Raw genomic sequence first — 22,725 nt, 5'->3', positions numbered from 1 at the left:
ATTGTTTTTATATTGAGCAATCAATCGTTGGGCGCTGCAACAACGTAGACAACGTTTACTTAGCGGAAAGCGATTCTTTTGGTAGTAGAAAGAACTGCGCTGCAAGTGAGCGAGTGCGGCAAAGTCGTAATTTGTTTGAACGTCCCTATAGGAGATTTCTTGCAGCTCTTGCTTGTCCGGTGGTGTGTGCAAGAAAACCAGGGACAGTAAACATATTATCGCACTCATATTCCTTCTGGTAGAGTATTCCTATGCGTTTTATACCACGGGTAACAACACAAATAGGAGAGCGTATATCAGCGCAAAACGAATACATATGAAAAGAAAAAAAAACGCTATTATAGGTGCAACGGCCACTATATTGGAAAGTTCCATCATAAAAACACTGCATATATAGTTGTAACTGAACACAGTTTAGAATAATAAACAAGTTAGCGAAAGTGAGCTCAGGACTTCAGGAGATTAATTAAAGCAGTTGTATTGCTTTATGTAAGGGTTATATAAGGGTATAAGGGTATCTAACGCATTATCCCTCAAGGGAAAAGTGTATAACAGCTGTGTCTTACCAGTACTCACTTTCGGTGCAGAAACCTGGAGGCTTATGAAAAGGGTTCTACTTAAATTGAGGATGACGCAACGAGCTGAGGAAAGAAGAATGATGGGTGTAACGTTAATGGATAAGAAAAGAGCAGATTGGGTGAGGGAACTAACGCGAGTTAATGACATCTTAGTTGAAATAAGGAAAAAGAAATGGGCAGGACATGTAATTAGGAGGGAAGATAACCGATGGTCATTAAGGGTGACGAGCTGGATTCCAAGGAAAGGGAAGCGTAGCAGGGGGCGGCAGAAAGTTAGGTGGGCGGATGAGATTAAGAAGTTTGCAGGGACAACATGGCCACAATTAGTACATGACCGGGGTAGTTGGAGATCTATGGGAGAGGCGTTTGCCCTGCAGTGGGCGTAACCAGGCTGATGGTGGTGATGATGATGATGATGATGATGATGATGATGATTGCTTTATAATGTCTCCGCCTGTTCAAAAGATGCATTAAATGCACAATCAGTGAGCGTCGTCATCAGCCTTGCCTGTTGCGACGTGAGAGCCATCTCGGTACGCGGTCCCTGAGCGCCCAGCGAAGCAGCCAAGAAACGTGTGAGAGGACGTCATGCGGTCGTCGGATGGCTTCCTTCAGCGCCCGCCGCGCCGTCTTCGTGGTGTTGACGATATAATGATCTTCCATTAGATTGAAGCATGCCTGAACCCGGGCCTTTGGTGGTTCGTCGAACACGGCCTCGAAGATTCTGTTCGTCTACGTAGGAAAGGCATATTTGTAAGACGAAAAATAGATGGATCATTCGACATGCGCAATCCACAATTTCACCACCTTTACTCCCTCTGCTCTCAATCCACTTGGAGCAAACACAGGACACTCATAGAAATTTAACAGGTGCCATATGCGCTAAAAATAGCAGTGAAGCTCTGTCTATTTACGAAAGCTCTTTGCTGACTTTTACAGCAAATCATTTAAGGGCTACTTCCCCAATATCGTGTACGCGTGTACAGAAAAATCCCGAAGACAGTGCAATGCTTGGCCGACCCGCGGCGGAGGTGACGCCGGCGTTAAGCATTCCCTATACGTGAGTCAATCGCGAAGATAGTGCAATACCGGGCCGACCCGCGGTGAAAGTGAAGCAGGTGTTAAGCACGCACTCCCCATACGTGGCCCGATCCCGAAGACCATGCACTATCGGGCCAACCCATGGCGGATGTGAAGCAGGCGTTGAGCACTCCCCATACGTAAGCCAATTCCGAAGATATTGCAATGCCGATCTGACCCACGGCGGAGGTGAAGCAGGCGTTAAGCACTCCCCATACGTGGCCCGGTCCCGAAGGCAGTGCAATACCGGGCCAACTCGCGGTGGATGTGAAGCAGGTGTTAAACACTCCCGATAGGTGAGCCGATCCCAAAGATATTGAAATGCCGAGGCTACCCGCGGCAGAGGTGCAGTTCGCCATCAAAGGGCCCACATACACAGCTTCGCTGGTGATCCTTCTTCACAGAATGGAAGGGCACTGAGTTCTTTAAGTTATCTCTAGAAAACGTGTCTTCTCTGCCCTCATTAAGGCTTTGACTGTGGTTAGTTGTGGTGACATCGTTCTGTTTACTGTGCTATTATTGTTCTACAGAACAAAATAAAGGAAATTGACACACGTGTAATTGATTGTGCGCAGGTTTGCCAGCTCTTTTTATATTGTCGTTTGTGTACTTGCATTCACGATGAGTGCAGGAAATACCAAATGTCTTTTTTTTTTTTGCATTTAGTATAAGAGAAAGCTGTGCGAGTTAATACTCGTTCAACAAGCTGGCTCAACATTGCGAGTAATAGAACCACGTAAATTTAGCTACACATCACAAGCGCTGACTAAAGTTTCAAGTCTTATCGAACCTTTCTTAGAACACAGGTACACATTAAAATACTTTCACATATTACTGCAAGACCACGCTCTAAGAACATGTCACGAGCTTGGCTAATGCTTGTCAAAGGCGTTTGGCGCGCCTACCATAGGACCAAGAAGGGGCGAGAAGTAGATGACCTTCCAGTAGAGCTGGTATCGTTCCAGATGTTCGCCCGTCTCCATTCGCAAGTCCAAGGCGTAGTGGCATCGGGCGGCGCGAGCGACCCATTGGCAAGCGGCCGGTATCCACTCACGTGTAAAGAACCCCTTCGCGGGCATTGTGGAGTCGTCGAGGCTGAGATTGTTCGTCAGGCTGCGTAAAACATTGAGGCGAGTGTGTCACTTGTTCGAGTCTTCACACGGGCACCACTAGTGCACATTCAGATCGGGTCGGTCTCAGTTCGCCCTCAAATATATTCGCGGCAATAGCGGAAATAGACACCGAGCACGACAGAGTTGAACATTTGACAATCGTTCGATAACATTACGGTGAAGGCGACAAGGACACTAAGAAGCACGAGACACCATTTGGCCAAGCGGTGACAACTCGCCTGCTTGTTTTAACGTGATTTGGCACATTGTGGTGTCTTCTAAGTATTTGCCTTTGTTAATTAAATGCGAGAGCATTTCCTTGCCTATCCCTGCCCACTTTGACCTGGGAATATAACTGGCCTGGACAGGATGGCTCGACAGCCATCGTAAAAAAAAAAGTAAGCGAATAGATAAGGCAAGCGTTCAGTCCTATACAAGGAATAGAACGCCGGTCCGCGGCGTGGTGAGCGAATATATTTTCTTGGCACCACAGTAACTTTTTTTTCATTATTACCTTCATTACAACACCACGTAAACGCATACAAAGCAGGTCACCGGGTGGAGAAAAATAATCTTACATTATTTGGAGAGACTGAGCATATTTAAAGGGCCCTCAAAGAGCATATCACAGACACCAAACTGTCAAGCTCCTGAAACCACTCTGGTGGTTCAATCATGTGCTTGAGGGCATCACGCGTGTACCTAAGGCCTTCACTTAGGTGTTCTCTCGCAGACCTTTCATCTACGCGGTCATTCTTGACATCCATACGCTTTTTGCACACGCTGCTCATACACAAAAGCCTTATCAAGTCAGCCGGCACTCCTACAGTGTAGAAGGGCACGTAATGCGTACGATTTAGGAGGCGACGTACAGAAAGGAACCCGAGGTGCTTCTCATTAGGAACGCAAGGAAAACAATGTGTACGAGGAGGCAGGGCTGGTCGCGAGCAACGTCAGCTTCTTTTAATATAACAACGCCTTCGCCTTCACGGCTACAAATAAAACCATACGTCACGCGTTGCAAAGCTAAGAGAGCTCCGTCCGCAGAACATGTTAACTATATAAAGCGACGGTGTGCTGAAAAATAACGTCTTCTCCATTCCGCCCAAAACTGGAGCAGCCAGGGACTTCCTCCCTAGAGCTAAGACAGGTGGTGTCATAGGTCTTGCTTGTGCTAGAGGTATACAACATTTCAAAACATTGCAATATGTACCATTATTTATCATTCACCGTCCCCTGACTGCCATCATGGACAGGACAAACAATAGAACAGAAGTTCAATAAATGTAAGTGTTTGTAGGAGTTCAACAGTGTTTGTTTGTTTGTGTGTGTAAATGCTCTCGCATCAACTTCGACAATCATGGTGAGGTGGGTTTCTGTCCGTGTCTTATGCTGTGGAAAGTTTTCAAATTAGTCGTAAGAACAATAAGCATTGGTGATATTTAACAACAGGATAGTGATGTGGGAAGGCAATTACAATCGGCGAATGAATGCGGGAAACTTGAAGTAGTAGACGGATTAATCCCTCATATTGATATTGTCAGCACAGTAAAGTTGGTTAAGGAGCTCTTTATTGTAATGCTAAAGAACAAGATATGCATGGTTCTGACAGACCTCAGCGCAGTTAGTAGCTTGCATATTATGAGCGTGTTCATGCATTTACAACACTGCTCGTTCATTTCCTTCCCAGTCTCGCTTGTAACGCACTGCTTGCTTACCCCTTGATGTGATCGAAGAATTCTGGCATGGTGCGGCGGCGTCCCGACTTGAAGAATCTGTCCGAGAGGGTCACCGGTGTTTTGGGCATGTTGGAGGTGCAGCCATCTAGCTTCTTTTCATCCCAGTCGCTACCAAGGCACCGGAAATAGCAAAGAAAGAAGAAAAAAGACATAAAATTAGTTAACCTAGTCCTGATATGTTTAGGACACATCTTCGTGGTGCACGGTTTACTGCTGCTTTTGCTTAGGAAGCATAAAGATTACGCTGCGGGAAAACAAATGTTTGCGCAAGAACGCTGTTTTATTGAAGCGTTCTGAAATAAATTTCAAGGGTGACGTGCAACCCTTAGTGACCTATGTCTCCGTTTTTGTTTGCGTAGTTTCATTATTCACACTACGCATTTAGCAGCATGACTACCAGAGGTGCAGCCAAGGAAGCATTAGTCGCTTTCTTCGAAAATATTTTGCTTCCCAGCGGAACTTCAGATTTGGACATTTCTTTTATTTCTAACAAGTGCAACGTAAAAGGTGTCATAAGCAAATTCTAGCATTATTGGACAAGAAATACCATATACAGTTTCTTCAATGAATTCGTGAACCCAAACGCTGCAGCAGAATTCATTTTCGCAATGTCATAATTATTTGACATTTGTAATTGGTGATTTTTGTTCCTACAACATTACGGCCAATATTAACCGTCTTTTGTATTTAAAAAATTGTTCTGTAATCTGCAATAAAGTCCGGATGACTGAAAAGCCATTTTCAAAGAAAACGCAAAAATGCAAGCACAACCGTTACATTTTACCGCTGTGAGATTCGTTATTCGAGAAATACAAAGTGAACTATAATGCCCGAACTTCTTTCGTACATAACTGAAAAAAAAAATATGCAGGCCCCAGACCCATATTGTGACGCGAAGTTCTAGTCAAGCGGTTAATTAAATGCTCTAGAACAAACTGCGAAGCATACGGTTTTGTTTAATATCCTGCTATGCGACGTTTAATCTCATGGATTGTTCATATTTATCTGCCACAAAGGTCTCAACTTTGTTGTTATGTAATTTTTATGTCTAGGCACTACAATGTTTTCAGGCAGTGCGTAAATGCAAGCTCCGATTCACGCAGATGCGCCGTGTCAGACGTATAAGCAGCGATGCACAAGGACGAAGACAATTTGTGATGGTTGTCAAGAGAAGACTGGTGATGACAAATGTATGCAACAAAACATACTACACGTATGTAGCAACATCAGGGCATTGTGTGCAGCTTGTGTCGCAGTAGAACGTGGCAATTTATGAGGATTCGCCATGAACGGGCACCTGTTGAGTGGCTCCTACTGATCCACTAAATAAGGAGAACTATGTGAATACAAGAACCGGATCAATATGTTTCACCATTGCAATAACAAAACGGTGTGTTTGGAGGTGCCTGTGAGTCGAAAACATACGTTTAGGCTTTATGTAGGAGGTTACTTTTTTGTTGTTCTGCAGAACTGAAATGAACAAATTTGGTTAGCGTGCACGGATATTATCAGCCGATTCGCTGGTACTTTCATTCCGTGCACATGTAACTTTTTTATGTACTTCGAAAAATATACCTGCCATCATAGCGACCGAATCACCACCATCCAGCAGCCAAGGAGCGTCCGTACATCCGGGAAAGCAGGAAGAGCAAGCTTCGCTTTAACATTAGGCCAGAATGTATAGCACCCTTAGCTCTTTATGTATGCGATAGCTTACTTAGAATAATATGATTACTATATTTCGACAGCTGTGCCTGGGCGCGTAACAGGCGACACTGCAAGCTCTATTTTACTAAAGTGACGTTTGTATACTTGTATCTCCTACAAACTTGCAATTTTGCGCGCACTGTCACGCTTTCACTCAGCCCACTTGAAATCTTCTTGCTTCTCAGATACGTCAAAAATACATGATGTCTGCTAATACTGCTGCAAAAGTATGTGCTACCGATGATTGCATCAAACCTATATCTTCCAGCAAAGCAGCCCAATGCTCGTCCTATTGAACCGCGGTTACGTGCGTACTTCTCTCTAGCCAAAACAGCTGTACAAAATGTAGCCACTTGCATGAGGCCCTCGTGACAGCTAGCGCTTTGAGACGCGGCGCAAGATGCCACAGCATGGGGAATAAGTTGAAATTTTGTGCGTCAGGACGAATAGCTACGATGAGTGTGAAGTCCGGCTTTAATTATATCAGCGTATCTGTTTTCTTGTTAGCGCCACACAAGCAATACGAGGTTGCGAAAGCATTAATGCAGCGAAAGTATGAATGAAATAATCAGTAAGTATCGGGAATGAGAAGAAGCCATAAAATTGCACGCGATTCCCAAACAAAAACACTCGCGGAAAATTTTTAGAACAAAAACTTTACATGGCAGTTTCTCAACGCACGAAATCAACGTCACATACTATCGCCCTTTTGCATTTGACAGCCTGATTATGTGAGCACCAAAAATTCACACAGATAAGATACATGATGGCTAAGCCCACTGGAAATTCCATGCTTAGAGAACTGCATCTATACTCCATTCTTTCTTAAGTTGTTTATTTCTCAATCGAGTGCTTTCGTTTGTTAAAACTTTGAACATTTTAAGAACATTTCAAAAATAAATGATAACTATGCAACAATGACTACTGCTTAACTTTCTCCTAAAACATATTTCCTTGCTTCTTTTACATTATATGCCAAGTTCAACAATTCCTGCGTTACCATTGTTTTTCCCAAAGAGAATCATATCACTGACTACGTATACAGGGTAATTTCACCACACACACACACACACATATATATATATATATATATATATATATATATATATATATATATTCAATAACCCATAATCCACCAAAATCTTTTAAAGATGAAATCAGGGTTTTCCCTTCATGAAGAAATGCTGGTAAAGTGTTAGAAACTCAACTGGAGGCAGTATTTTCTGCGGTGTTGGACGAGTTATCGTGTCAAAACAGATGCGTATATCCTGTATAATAGTGTTACGCAATAATTTCAGTTTATTGCGCACAGGCGCATTCTTATACACAATTATATATGGCCGTACAGGCATATGATTTGTGGCATTTAAATTAGTGCAAAGTGTACTGACATGCATTTTCAAAATTAGTAAAGTTTAATCATGGGCTCATATCTCCTAAAAATATTACAGTTTGCAATTATGAAGGTTGAGATAACTTATTAGAACATTCTAGCTGTGCTACCGAAGTTGCCTCGCAGTACCGAACAGTTCATTGCCGGTATTGCCGAGAGGTCATGACGCAAAACAACATTAGCTGACGTCGTGAAGGAATAAGACCTGTAACATGGTGTTGCTCATTAAAAAACATAAACGTAAATTATCAAAACACGAGTGCGGCGTCTGTTTCTTTGACGGGATTCAAGTGTCGCAGCTAAGTGATAACAAAACCGGCTCCAGCAACTGTGTCATGACGTCGCTATGAATCCATCCATCTGTTTTGTCTGAAACTGACATTGCTTCGCAAAAGCAAGCGATAAAGTAAACGTTGGAGGGCACTCTGCCATGGTCCAGCATTCCCCATAAAGCTTGTTTTTCTTTTGTTAAAAATGTTCGGAAACTCATTTGACGGAGAAAACTAAGACGAGTCGGCCATATGATATCAGTAATGTATTCCACAAAAATTACTAAAGAAGATTTTATTACTGCGGTTATGAAACTGCCATGGGAATACTGGGTTCTGATGTTCAGATGGCTTCAAATAATCCTGCGGCGTTGTTTGCCACCCTTCAATTTCTAAATTTCTAATTTCTGTAAATAAAATTTTATAAGCGTGGAAAGGCAGTAATTTCCTACACACATAATCAGTTCGAATTGTTGCATAAATAAAGCAATACTGTGTTGAAACATACCACTTTGCCAGATCGCAAAGCCGCCGGAGCCTAACGCAGGTTGATTAGCAAAATTCGCATACTTCCCATTATTTCCGTACTGGCTGATCGATCCGTCGTTCCCGCAGTTCCCGCGAAACACAAGCCCCGCGGTATGCTCCCATAATTCTTGCGGCATACTCTTTCGTTCAACGCAGCAGCCGAAGCTGCTACCGCGACAGGAAAATGCGCAAGCAGGACAACTTACTATCTGATATGGTCCTTGATCATGAGATCCACACCTTCCATGCAGCGCTTGAACAGGGAGTCGGAGTTCACAGGCAGCTGGCCTTCCGGGGTCTTGTGACGGCCCAGGATGCGACGCATGCTCTCCATGAGCTTCTCCCTGCCCAGCTTGTACGGCGAGCGCGCTTTGGCGTCGCAAACGTGACGGTAGAAGTTGGTGCAGGGTGAGTTCCTGCGTGCGGCTTCCCTCCTGGGCACGCCACCCTCGTCCAGAAAAGACTGCAGCCAGCGGCAGCCCGGAGTGGAGCATAGCGTCTGCCGAAACGAGCTGTCAGCATCCGTCGGCCTGTACACGTGCTCCTGCGTTGGTTGCCTTCAACATCACTTCGCAGTCAGGATTCAGATTAATCTGCACAGTGTGCTGTAGAAAAAGATCCCCTCTTTCGGTGGTAAGTAAAAAAATATAAGTGCCGCTTTCGGTCATATTGTTTGAGGGCCGGATTCCAAAACAGCCGACGTGCCATTTCACACAGAGAGCACGATGAGGTGAATTATTGCACCTGTCTGCCGTCCAAGCAGTCGCATGCCTTATTTTCGCTCGTTTTGCGTGCGCAAAAACAAGCAGCCGAGATGGGAAGTGGGGTTGGCGGGAGGCGGAGATGCTTGGAGATTGGGGCGTCGCTTATAGCCCTTATTTTCACCTGTTTTGCGGACCCTGTGCGAAAGCAAGCAGCCGAAATGGGGAAAGGGCGGGGGAGGAATTCTTGGTGATTGGGGCGTCGTTCATAGTCCCGGTGTCGCATGAAGTTTTTTTCAAAGGCGAACCTTTCTTAGTAAAAACTTCCCCGACTTTCCGTAACCGTGGCTGCTATAGTGCCTTGCCGAATAATCGTGGGCCTTATTTTACGTAGTACGTGCATGCGAGGCGATGCTCACACGACAACTTGCGCACTCGCCAGCTTCCATTAGGCCATCAACGCAAGAATGAAACTGGAATCATAACTGCCAACCTTAGACGTGTTATTAGCACCATACTTCTCGGGCAAACACCTCTCTACAGCATTCTTCCCTCGACAAACATCACTTTCGTCCTCGTAACACCGCTGCATTGACGTCTGTTTGCATAACTGAGATTGTGAACGCTGAGCCCATAAATGTGACTATTGAATCAAATTATGGTTCGGACGACAAAGTACGCCTACATAATTATTGTATGAGCATACATGTTGCATAGATGATAATAACTGGATGGCTTTAGGCATCGCATTTACCTCTATCCCATTTATGTTAACGGCTTCACTGAAGCTTCACATCGTAGTAGTTCGAACATGCTTGCTCAATCTGCTGATGTCTTTTTTTATTTGGTGCTTTGTAGACTCATATTGTCACAATAACGGTCTCATTTTGTTTGCGTCAGAGTACTAATCCTGTCACCCTTAAATACTGCATAGTCGGTATCCCGTATGAGACGTGCGTCCTTGCTAGACTCCTACAAATAACTATAGTGAGGCAGGCCTGACAAAACTGTAATGTTGAAAACACAGGATATGAAGTTATGCAGCAGGCAGCAGCATTAAAAATTTGTCAATCAAATATGCAGCGAATACACCGGGTGTCCCCGATCCGAAAAGAAAATGTACACCAAGACTGTATTATTATTCTAGAAAAACTCCCGTAAACAAGACAACAAATATTTTAGTGCAAATGAGATCTGAAACAGGTGCGTCGGACTCCACGAATCAAAAAGCCAGAACCCTCAAACTCAACATAGTATTACTAAGGAGCAGGACATCCATGGCTGTCTGTATAGATAGACCTAGCTTTGCAAGGGTTGCAAGCAATTCTGCTGCTCGAACTCCACCTACAGACTTCAAATCATATAGCCAACATTTGGTCACGTGCATACGAGAAGAAATGAAATCAACCTAATAGCTCATATAAAGCAGACACTGAATTTCGGCGTTACGCCTCTTATGCTTCACACGACCATCATAACCCATTCAAGAAATAATGTTGCATACGTAACTAACTAGAGGAAGAACTAAGCTACCTCTCTGAACCATGAGTCATCGCGAATACAGGCGTGCCACTCCAAGCAGCCGCGGGTCGTGGTCAACATGTCCCTGAAACTCTGGCGTTTCCAGGCCCATCTTAACTCAAAGACCCGCTAAAAAGAATTATTAAGTCTTTGCACTAAGTTACTGCTGCAAACGCTGCGGAGTGGTATGGGTGTGTTCTTTTTTTCCAATCCCAATTCGTACATTACACGCTTTCAGAAAAAACAGAAAGGGCAATCCTAGTGTAAGTATTATTTTCATAAGCCATAAGGAAGCTCGAAAAACGCGAACTCAGATTTGAGTGAGATCATCGTTATATATACATATATATACATATATATACATATATATATATATATATATATATATATATATATATATATATATATATATATATATATATATATATATATATATATTCATATATATATATATATATATATATATATATGTAGGATTTCCCTCAAAAAACCACTGTCGCGTAATCAGGCACGCCGTACATGAGGACTACAGATTAATATGGCCACCAGGGTTTGGTTCTTCAACGTGCACGGGCGTTGGCTATATTCGGCCCCAATTGGAATCTGGCTGCCTCGATCGCGATAGAATCTTCTATTTGAGCTCAGCATCACAGCGCCGTAGACACTGACTTAGGCAGCGCGTCCCAGAAGGCTCGGTCGGCGTCTGCTTGGAACTAGTTTTGCAGTGAACATCTATCGCACTGCGCTCTAAGGTGGCCGAATGCTCAACAATAGAAGTTTGGAAAACTACAGAACGAAAACGTCTGATACACGCAAAAATAGTGTGAAATTCAATTCGTTAGGCTGCACAGTTTTGAGAAGCGTGGCCAATGTTAGCTCGTGCATCTTGTATTCACTTTGCATTATGTTGTGTTAGCTTAAAGGATATGAAGTATCCTTGGAGGAATCTTGTAATTTTGTTTCTATGTTAAAGATACCAAACAGGCTAAGTATATAGGCGGACTGAATATGAAGTTCAAGTCGGAAAAAGCATGAAGGCTTTTTAGATTTGCGTATGCAGGCATTTCCCCCATGCATCTGGCTCCATAGACGGTGTCAAGCCTGGCACATGCATGTCTAAAAAGAAATTCGAAGTTCCGCCGAAAAGGCCAAGCACCGATAGCGATATCAAATTAGTGGATAGCTGTATGAAGTAAGAATAGTAGTTATTTAGCGGCCGTATCAACTTGTAAACATTCGCTTCCTAACTAAATTAACAATGATAGCGTTTGTAAGCGTGACTCAACGAGGACGTAGAAAGAAACAGACGCACGAGACAGCGCTGTCTTGGTGTGTCTTCTTTTTTCTTCTTCAGTCGCGCTTACACATTCTATCATTAATGAAAACGAACTAGCCCGTCAACGTCTTTTAACTAAATTAACCGGCACGTTGTCACGCCCGCAAAGTTAAATATGAACACACATCGCTCGATGACAGCGGTAACTGTCTGTGGATACGCTGGAGTTCGGAATCCTGGCAGCAGCCCCGAGCCAGTTGACCTCCGTGCATCTGTCGTTTCAACGCGTACAAAATGTAGAAATCACAGCGCATACGAAGCTATCGGCACTACGCGCACTCTGCAAACATCGCTTTGAAGATGAGGGCCGCGCGGGCGTGCACTTTAGCCACGTCGAAGACCGCTTTCAAGACACACGAGCGCCGGCAACGCGTCCCTACAGCGTGCGCCCATGGCTCTACTACGGCGTACGCGATTCGCCATCTCAATGCCGCAGTAGCCACGGTGGTTACCTTTACCAATTACCTTTACTCTGTACGGAGCGGCGGGCGGGGTGGACATCGAGGCAGCGTAGCAGCCGCCGGAGAACAACGTCCCTCCTCCCACGCCCCAGCCCCCTTCCTCGCGCACCAAAGTAGAGGGCACGCATCCTGGCCCGTGTTTCCTTTTAACGCGAAAGCGTTAAGGAGCTCGTGTCGCAGAAAAGCTGGTGTCGTCGGTGTCGGCATTGGCGGCGTTGGTCGTGAGCGATAAATGAACGGGAGGCACTTCATAAATAAAAAACAACTTGCTGAGTGGGAATCGAACCAGGGTCTCCAGAGTGTGAAACGGAGGCGCTACCACTCAGCCACCAGTTCGATGCATCAAAGCGGTACAAAAGTGCCTCTAGTGAATGCGGTGTTGCCTTGGAAACTTGCCGTAGAAAGTTATACTGCGGTGTATATCGGTAATTATGAGCGTGTAACTTAGAGACGTCGCAGTTACACGAGTAGCGAAGTACGTTTCCGCTTGCGGCAAATCTTGCGGCAAACACAGAAGACCCCTACTCGCTATGTGCGGCGCGGCCCCGAGGCGTGGCGCGCCACTCTCCCGCTTCTCCCCTTCGGGCCGTGCGGGGACCGGTACGAGGATGCCCCATTACCCTTGCGCTTAATAAGTTTTCTCGCTCTCTCCCCTTCCAACTTCCAGCGTGCATCACTCTAACCCTCGTGTTTAGGCGACGCGGCTCCTCTTTCCGCTCACAGCGCGATTCCTATGTGCAGCGTCCGATGCGGGACGCCGCTGACGTGATCGCTGCGCCGTAGCGCGTCTGATGAAAAAGCGTCCACTGCGATGTGTGCCGAGCTGCTTCCCTTCTCTCCAGCACCGACCGAGACATCCAAACACGGGTCCTGGCACGAGCTGAAGACTCCATCGTGAAGCACGGCCTGGAAGCCTACGTAGCTTAGCCACCCTTATCCCTTACCCCTTCTAATAATAAAGTTGACACTCACTTCGGAGGAGTCATGCGTCTGCGTGGTGCTCCCAAGCGAGATAGAGGACGATCCCATCGATGCGTCAGGCCCATCGTTGGGCTCGCGTAGATCATTTCTCCCTCAGAGACACCGAGTTCTTTGGTTCGTTCCGCTTGCTCAGACGCACGTTTCGTTGCCGCGCCGAACGCTGCGTTGCTCGGCGCTCACCGCGTGATTGGTGGGTGCAAAGTCCGATGCGGGGCGCCTCATAAGTGATCGCTGCGCCGTAGCGCATTGTCTTACGCCCCTTCGCGGGTCGACGGGAACGCTGTCGCGTTCCACTCTTGAAGGCGAAGCTTAAGCGTTCTCCAATTTTTTTTTAGATCACTGTCATCGTCATCATCCTGGCCGCGTTCCTCGCTCGCGCAAGTGAGATTGAACCGCATTCGCCGGCTCGCCCTCAAGCTCAAGCGCTTTCACTCATACGGAGCCCCACGGCGATGGCGACGGCAGAAATGCGGCTGGAGTGTGCATATAATTGCTATCGCAAGAAAATGAAGCGCCATTCCAACGTGTGAAGTTGGTCGGCCAGCGAAGCTGTGTTGGGTGGCACCGCGGTAAGACTGCACGCACAACACAGAGTTACGCGGAACTGCTTCCGGCAACAAACGCACACGTGGTACGAGAAGGATCGCGCCGTGTGTCTTTCCTCGGATCGTATTCCGTTAATTTTAAAGGGATCGTTGTCAAACCATAGTCTGTAGCACACCCGGCAGCTCAATCCAAAGTGACGGTCCAGACAGTCGCTCAGAAACCACCGTTGGCAACGGCGAGGTCGTTGTTGCAGCCGTCGCGGCATCGTCGCCATCTCCACGCCATCTCTCGCGCTCGGCGTCGTGGGAATGCTCTTCGTCCCGGGCACGCGTCCCGGGCCACCGGATCGGCCCGAAGTCGACGGCTTCATTCGGCGGCGCGGGTGTGTTCTTGTTCTCTCATTGCGACGTCGACGGTCATATTCCCGCGCTTCTCCCGGCGTCGTTCCTCGTAGTACATTGACTATTCCTCGGGTGTGCTAACCACTCGTGGCCATCCCATGGCAACGTCGAAGTGAAAATGAGCGTCTATCCCTTTATCGGACAAGGACCGATTCAGACACGCGGTTTCAGACACAGGTGACCGCTAATACGGCACTTCGGTGCGAAAGAAATTGGCGTTCCCTTTTCTTTTGTGTTTTTTTTCTCGCGCCCTCATTGTCGGTTTTGTGCTCACTCGCACGCCTTGTGGAGGAGGTGTTTCTCCTCGCTAGCAAGCGATTTTCCCTAGCCAAAGACAGCTTCGCTGTAAAAATTTCAGATGTTGAACCCGGTTAAACCATGTTTGTCGAGCGATAGCACGGTTCTACTCGCTTTGGGAAAGGACAAACGCACTGATCAGCGCCATAAACAACTGCCGCATCTGCAAGTGTGCCACAAGCCACATGCTGCACGAGGGGCAGCGGCAGCGAGCCCATTGACCTTCATGCTGCGTCTCGCTTCGGCGCGAACTAAGCGTCGATAGCACACCGCATACGAAGCTACCAGTACTCGGCGCGCTTTGTACAATTCGCATACAGCTTTGTAGATGGGGCCCGCGCGACAACGTACTTTGTCCACATCGCAGATCGCTTTTAAGATATGGGCGCTCACGCGGCGCACGCAGCAGCCGCCGGTAGTGGCTGGCTAAGTCCCAGTTTGACCTTGGCTGAGCTTCGAAATCAGATTTAGGGAGCCAGGCCTCTTCTAGGCTTACACCTGGAGTAGTAGAGCTATCGCTCTGAAAGTCATTGTGTTGTCTCGTCGAGAATAAGATGATGCCACAAAGTATTCAAGCGACATAGAACACTTGAGAACATTAATCGAGATAGCCCAGTTGAAGGACAACTCGGTTCTTGTACTGACGCATACGAACACCGCTATCCACATTAAGCAAGAATTTGTAGTTTTGTTTCTTCACATCCAGTCGCGAAAAATGAAGTTTTGGTGCCCCACGAGGCAAGAAACTGACAACAAATAGATTGCCTTACATCACGTGACCTTCCACTTGCGTTCGCATCTCGTAGGCCTCTGTTTCACATATTGAAATACGACAAATCTTTTCTGCAATTTTCTCGTGACTGATACAACGCGTAGATACACCTCCAATAATCGAGAGTAGCAAAGTTACGCGGCTATCGCGTGGTGTCTTGGGGTGACGAATCCTTTCAAAATCTGGCTTTCGCTGGTGTCGATCGAGCAAACATCGAACGTAGGCTTTGTTCGTATGGATTTAGGTTCTGCGCGCACATGCAAAATCCAGGGTGCTGCTGTCTGCAGTCCAACGGGCGCGAAAAGCAACAACACTCCGGTACATGCATTCAGGTGTACGTGAAAAACCCCTCGTGGCCAAAAGTATTCCGAAATCCCCGACTATGGCGTACGTCATAATCAGACCATAATATGGCAGGCTAAATCTGAGAAATTACTGTTCTTTTTTAAGCACAAAGTTCGGGAAAGACTTGTTACATACCTCAAGGGAGCACTGACATATTATTTTTGACTAACAATATTTTTGCGTTCAATGAATGTCCTACCCGTCTAACTCCTTAAAAAATAATGGAAGCCTCAGAGATCCATAACTCATGTGATGTAGTAGCATTTCTATGGCCAGTTGCGGTTTAACTTCTAGCCTGCCACGACGTCACGATACGGCAGGTGACCTGCCGTGTACCTGTGACCAGGACATTGCGACGTCGTGATACTCGCTGCTGCTCTCTCGCTCAGCTCCTATGCTACTGCTCGTTGTGAGGACCGAGGTAGTGGCATACGATAATGTACTGCGGTTCTGCGGGATACTTGAAAATGAAGCTCTGTCTTGCACTTCTTGTTGACAAAGAACCACCTGTTCCCGCCAAATAAGCGCTACAATAGTTTTGAAAAGAGTCACTTCTCCGGAGGATACAAAGTGATTTTAGTGCCCTCTAATGTCTGCCCTTACGTATAGACGCCACATTTCTCCCAGTGTCTGGCTTCTTAGATTTACAGGCGAAACAAACGCTCATTAGCTCGAGACACAGGACAGACACTAGGAATGCCGAAGTCCTCCCCCTTTAAGTCTCGTTGCTGTTTAGCTGCTTACCATGAAATAGCTTGCCCGGGCATCCCTTGGAATCGGCCGCGTTAGCACGTTCTTTTCCTTGCAGGTGCCGGTGAGGCGCTTGCTGCGAGCGGGTCGTTGAGGTTCGCCTCGGAACTGTGACTTAGGTGGGCTTTGGGAATCGCCTTTCCGCGGTTTCCCGTGACTGTCACCGCCACGACTCGAACACTTGCACGGACAGCACTTGGCGCACGTCTTCGGATCCGGACAACCGCCTCTATTCGAAAACATTGTTCCTCTGTCACTGTGGCATTGTCCCGTGGCGCCGCCTCCATCACCACCTGCGCTTAAACACGTACGACTACATCGACGAACGATTCACTATAGTGGACGGCTTTATAAGTTGATTATTTGTTTGCTTGCTTAATCAATTCATTCCTGCGTGGGAAATAATGCCACAGAGCATTATTACACTAACAGGATTTGAGAGGCATCCTGTGATTGGAAAGAGAGGGAAACAGAATAATTTTGACTTGCAGTCGTTCTTGAGCGTGAGCCCGAATTTAAATATACGAGTGATTTTGAACTTTGGCTCCATCAGAATGCGGTTGCTGCCGGTATCGAACTTGCAACTTCATTGTCGCGGCAGTAGCAGCAAAGGTCTGTGTCCTATCATGCAAATAAGAAGGGCAAGAAAAGGCTGACCTATCTATCTATACAAGTTCTACAACAACAAAAGTAATCTGCAATGAATTCAACATTTTTGAAAACATGTAAAAAGAAAAAAAAAATTCTATCCCCCGTTCGGCTTGATGGCAACAATGCATCTTTCGCTGTAGTAGCCCACATATGCTGAGTGAATGAAAAACAGCGATTTGCCTTATACACGGTGTCCATGCTTTGTACAAGGTGCTTACATGTAAGGCCTGTGTATGAATGTTACCGCACGTTACCTGAATGATGAGCACCCGGGTGGGCAGCACCGTCTTGCCGTCCAACTAAGTCACTGTACTTGTCATGCTCGGCATGATGGTAGGCATCGTACCACTCTGCTTCGCCCCCTTCGTTGTACCCGTCCGGTTCATACATCTGCCCTGCGTTGTGGTGATCCATGTTTCGTTCTGGCGCCGCTTGTGCGGCCAGCTGCACAGCAAGGCGATTAGGAGGATTCACCTTGAACACGAAGAGAAGCGCGGAAATATACAAAAATCGCTTGAACGCTTTATATTACCTCTTCTTGCAAATTGGCTCGCTCAAAGATGCACTGCCGTTATCATAACGGCGGATCGCTCGGCATAACGAATGAGAAATGCATAATATCGAATGATAAAGTATGTTGCGAAAACACCCTGCGTGACGTATTTCATGAAAACCCGCCGTGGTTGCTCAGTGGCTATGGTGTTGGGCTGCTGCTCACGAGGTCGCGGGATCGAATCCCGGCAACGGTGGCTGCATTTCCATGGGGGCGAAATGCGAAAACACCCGTGTACTTAGATTTAGGTGCGCGTTAAAGAACCCCAGGTGTTCGAAATTTCCGGAGTCCTCCACTACGGCGTGCCTCTAATCAGAAAGTGGTTTTGGCACGTAAAACACCATAATTTAATTTTTTTTAATTTTTATTTCATGAAAGAAATTAGAAGCGTGGGATTTTTGGCGGTTCGTTTATTACTGTCCTACAAAATTCTGAATCCTCAAAAATCTTAAAAAGTAAGAAAGAGCAGTTGAATAATTGCTCTCACATGCTCTATTGCCTTAACAGAAAAAAATGAATACGAAAAATATTTCCAGATTGTAATTAAGCCCAAAAAAGAACACTGAAGCAAATTTTACAGGTTCCCGCTATAAAAAAAAAAAACGCAGCGCCCATCTCACAATGACTGTCGACGCTAATGCGTGTAGCACTGAATCAGTTAGCGACATAGCGTAATGCCACTGTCAAAACGAGTTATGTATTAGGCACCTACTACAGCGGGACTTCACTTTTGCGCTTCCCTAGGAGCCATCGGCGCCATCTAGCGCCACCGCCAGGAAGCCTGATCGTGGCCTCCAAGATGCATGTCTCCCTGGTGCGTACGAACTCTGAGAAAGGCGTGATACGGCAACCGCACTCGCCTGTAGTGTTTTTTTTTTCTTGGCACGCTGTGCCTTCTACTGGCTCTACCGAGAAGTACACGCGTGGACTCCGCGACGAGAAGCAGGGCGCGCAGATGCCATGCTTGTGCCAGCATGCTGAGAATTGTGGCCTGGCTTGCCGCACACCCAGTGTCCCAGATTGTCGAGAGGTTACTTGAAGAGCGGCACATACACAGGGCATTCATGGCGCAGCTCGCTCAAGCGTTGGCGTGAGAGGTGTTCATTGTAAGCAAAAAACCATGCCCAGTGCATTTGCGGCGCCACCTGCTAATGCGTCGTGTTGCGGTCCTTGAAGAACCTGGCGACATAGGCTCGACTCCGCTCAGCGTCGTAGGAATTTAAGGGATCTTTTTTCGGGATTATAGAGCGGCCCATTCCCTGTGGCACATACCTAGTTACCCAATATATCCCAAGTTATATAACCAAATAAGCCAAATTGATATCAAAGAGGTTCATTGAGGTCCACCATAGACCAAGTAGCACATACGCAGTGTTCGAAATCACGCCAGAGGTTTTCTTCGAACAGGGGTACCTTTCCAGTGCCGCATTTACTGTGACCCGACGTCAGCGTGAAAGAGGTTCGTTGAAGAGCGGCACATGTATAGACATTGCCATATAATCAGTGACCCAATTGGTTCAGACGGTATGTTTTCAACCTTGTTCCCTCAGTAGGGCAGCCCAGCGCGCTACCTCATCGTCCACGAGCCCAGTGACCCCGGTAGGTGGCAAAACGGTTAGATACAAACACATATATATAGAAGCCTACATAGATTAAAGTATACATAAATAGACACTTCGTCCCGTAAAGTGTGTGAAGTCCCCTAGTAATGGTAATGCATTGCAAGAATAAAGACAATTTTTTTTACTAGCCGACATCTCACCACAGATAGGACCAATGTAGTGTTGCAATTTTCCTTGTTACACTGTATGCCTTTTTAAGTGAACGTGGCTGACGATCGGTTGCGCTAGGTGATAACGCAGGCGGTGTATAGTTCGGATAACTGACGAAGCTTCAAAATGAAGGTACTAGTACTATAATCGCTAAATTATCGCGGTCAAGCTTACTTTTGTAATTGATAATATACTCATTTCTTTAACTTTAGGCCGTACGCCACTTTCGCCAACTTCTTTGTATTGGGATCTCTGCAGTAGTAAGCTGTAGAGCCACTCCTTGTCCTTAAAATATTACTGTATTAACGCTGTATTTTCGTCGCAGCCTCACGGTGTGAAGTGGTATTTCTGTGTGTCTGCAGAGTGCTGCCTGCAAGGGCCAACACTGCATCTTGCTTTCGATAACTTTCACCCACACACTAGTCGTTCTCTTCAAAAGTCAATAACACATCTCGGCCCGTGGACGCTTCTCTCGCGAATCAACACGCACCCACAAGTACGCTAACCTTACTTGGCAGAAGTAATGGGCCGCGCTGCAAATTTCTCCTGCGGCGCATACTCACATTGGCGTTCGTGTCGAAAGGTATCCGCGGTGCCACCACCCACAAGCCGAACAGAATGATGTCGATGAGGATCAGCCAGCGAAGGATTCGTGAACCACCCTTGACGATCTTTTCCTTCTGGAGTCTCCATGCGATCCTCTCTTCATTGGTCCTTTCCCGACGCAGCAGGAGCATGGAGAGCGTCCAACACGTTTCCTTCCACACCATGGTGTGTTGATGGCAGACACGCTGGAAGAACAAAAAAAAATTCTAGGAAATAGTCTTTCGGTTGGTGGATAGGCTCATTGTGGCTATCAGTGTTGCGATCACCCACCGGTGTATCATAGTTAGACTGGCGTTGCGCTGCTAAGTCCGGGTGCGGGCTCAGAGCTTCGGCCGCAGCGCACGCATTTTGATGGGCGCGAAATGGAAGAGCGCCCATGTATCTTGCACTGCGTGAGCGTTATGTAACCCTAGGCGGTCAAAATTGTAGAAATAGAATCGGAAGAGCAAATCCTGAATCAGTGATACATAAAAATGGCCAAATGGGAAACTGAGCGCTAAACTTGCCTATGGCTCAGGAAAAGCCCGTTGACTGCTTGACAATGATTACCGTTCACTTCCTCCTGCTGATCATGACGTGCCTGGGAGTTATGCCGCATAAATATGTTTCATTTGCGCATGAAACCGGAACAATGTTATACAAGAGAACAACTTATTTATTTATGCTTTTTCCATGCAAGGTCGATATGCACTAACTTTTTTACCGATGACTAAAAAGGATACGTTTCCTCAACTGCTTCAGAATGTTTCATCGAGATTTTTGGCAGTCCCTGTCTTTGCAGTGGGATGCATTATATTTTTGATGTGCGATGTGATTACGCACTTCGCAAGACGGACGAAGTGGTTCGACTCAGCGGCTGACCCAAACATGTGCTAATATAGCCCTGGATATAGCTTTTGAAGGTCCCCGAAAAGCTCTGCCATAACAGAAACCATCACGAGAGAATCAACGACTTTCTCCTTTCAATTTTGGGGTACTTGTCCCCTGTTGATATTTCTGATCGGCTTGTGCAGTTTACTGCGCAACAGGGAGGCATTGTTTTGAAAAAAAAAAAGAAATTCCTGGGATGCCGCTGGTTTCCGCGACAAGGCCGGCGACTTCCGGTGGCTTCACACCCTCGCGTTCGAAGCGCCGTCCAGCTCCGTCCTAGTGGATACCAGTGGGCTCGACAAGCTTCCAAACAAGTAAATTCCTCAAGCCTCTTTCTTGACGCCGTTTCCTTAACCAACTAGACTGACCTCGCTCTTGCCGTTACCCTCGACGCCTTGATAACTCGCAGTCTTCGTGTAGCTGTCTGTACCTGCAATTCATCGGGTCGCGCTAATTTCCCACTGGTTATTAGTTTTAAATGCACTATGCACTTTCCCACTTCGCTTTCACTTTCAACAACAATACAATCACCTGGTGCTCGTTTTCGAGCGGTTAAATTCTCGATATGATAAAACAGCTTGCGGCGCCATCAAGGGCGTCCGTCCAAGGCTGCACAAAACAATATATGACTTAGAAGTTCATGAACCACGACTGTATTTAGTAGACGTATTGTTAAGCTACAGCGATGTATTAATATAGTGTTGGGCCATGCGATATTTTATAATGTTAGACCATTTGCGCTGAATAAGGCATATGTTTTCAACGTAATGTGCATACACTTAGATTTTTCTGCAGATATTACTAAGAACTTAATTACGGGATTTTACGTGTCAAAACTACAATCTGATTATGAGACATGCCGTAGCGGGTACTCCATAAATATGAGCCACGGGGGGTTAAAGACTTTAACGTGCAACTAAATGTAAGCATACGGGTGTTCTCGTATTTCGCCCCCATCCAAATGCGGCCGCCGTGGCTGGCACTTGATATAGTCGGCTTCATAGGATATCATGAAGTTTCCCTCTGTGCACTCGAAGACGCTCTTTGCCATCATGGAGAAAATTAGCGTCCGTAAACAGGCGTATAAACTTTAGTATATGAAGCTGTTGCGCTAGTTAGTTTGACATGGATTTTTGCGAAGGGTAGCGCAGAGGCGTTGGGGAAGAAAGGAGGTCTGGACAGGAAAGATGCTTACTTGTAACTAAGCATATATTTAGACGCAGACCCCCAGGAACGTTATTGCGCATACGCTGTCATCAGAAATTGGGAAAAACAAGCTTATATTCTTTTAGTAAAAAATCGCATAACAACAGGGGCACACATCACTATATCAATAAGGACAGCCTGTGTTGGTGATAGAAACAACCGCACGTGCAAGTGGCCTGACAAAAATCATAAAGAAAAAGAAACCTTCGGGGGACTGGGATAGAACAGGGTGCCGTAGAAACTGCACCCAAGGGCGAGGAACGTAAATTTTTTGTCCATCAAATGCACTGACGGGGCACTAATACAAAGATTAGCATGAGCTTAAACCTGACCAGCCTCCAGGATTTCCCTTTCGAGTCTCCCTTTCGATCTGCTGATAACCTCGGTTTTATCGAAAGGGGTTTACAGCCGTAAACCCTTGCAAAAAATCAAGGCACATGGACGTTTACCCATGTGAGCAGCTGTTTATCAACCTAATCATTCAGTTGGCAACACTATTGCCGGTATCACGACATACAAAGTAAAAGACAGAAAACGTTTACACGTACTG

At 46.3% G+C, this 22,725-nt stretch overlaps 2 protein-coding genes across 2 annotated transcripts; both read right to left on the bottom strand.

Moving 5' to 3' along the window:
* Positions 1-1,076: 1,076 nt before the first annotated feature.
* Positions 1,077-16,852, bottom strand: LOC126543533 (uncharacterized). Its single transcript, XM_050190645.2, has 5 exons — positions 16,512-16,852; positions 8,613-8,950; positions 4,489-4,617; positions 2,564-2,771; positions 1,077-1,310 (listed from the first exon to the last, which is right to left on the bottom strand). Exons 1-5 carry the CDS (start codon positions 16,758-16,760, stop codon positions 1,077-1,079), a joined length of 1,158 nt encoding a protein of 385 aa, XP_050046602.1. The 5' UTR covers positions 16,761-16,852.
* A 4-nt stretch (positions 16,853-16,856) lies between these two features.
* Positions 16,857-20,278, bottom strand: LOC129380253 (uncharacterized). Its single transcript, XM_055061056.2, has 2 exons — positions 20,057-20,278; positions 16,857-17,612 (listed from the first exon to the last, which is right to left on the bottom strand). Exons 1-2 carry the CDS (start codon positions 20,261-20,263, stop codon positions 17,409-17,411), a joined length of 411 nt encoding a protein of 136 aa, XP_054917031.1. The 5' UTR covers positions 20,264-20,278; the 3' UTR covers positions 16,857-17,408.
* Between the last annotated feature and the right edge of the window lie 2,447 nt (positions 20,279-22,725).

This window comes from Dermacentor andersoni, chromosome 10, assembly GCF_023375885.2.
Source record: "Dermacentor andersoni chromosome 10, qqDerAnde1_hic_scaffold, whole genome shotgun sequence".
Taxonomy (NCBI): domain Eukaryota; kingdom Metazoa; phylum Arthropoda; class Arachnida; order Ixodida; family Ixodidae; genus Dermacentor; species Dermacentor andersoni.
Note: the sequence above shows the minus strand (reverse complement) of the source record. Positions and strands in the feature narration are given on the sequence as shown.

What these genes read in the sequence shown, in the direction of transcription:
- LOC126543533 (XM_050190645.2), bottom strand. Translation starts at nt 16,760, where the DNA reads ATGTTTTCGAATAGAGGCGGTTGTCCGGATCCGAAGACGTGCGCCAAG. An exon ending in TTCTTCGATCACATCAAGGG is followed by an intron (nt 2,772 to 4,488) that starts GTAAGCAAGCAG and finishes TGTTTTACGCAG; the next exon opens with CCTGACGAACAATCTCAGCC. An exon ending in CGCCCCTTCTTGGTCCTATG is followed by an intron (nt 1,311 to 2,563) that starts GTAGGCGCGCCA and finishes TTTCCTACGTAG; the next exon opens with ACGAACAGAATCTTCGAGGC.
- LOC129380253 (XM_055061056.2), bottom strand. Translation starts at nt 20,263, where the DNA reads ATGGTGTGGAAGGAAACGTGTTGGACGCTCTCCATGCTCCTGCTGCGT. An exon ending in CTTTCGACACGAACGCCAAT is followed by an intron (nt 17,613 to 20,056) that starts GTGAGTATGCGC and finishes CTTGCTGTGCAG; the next exon opens with CTGGCCGCACAAGCGGCGCC.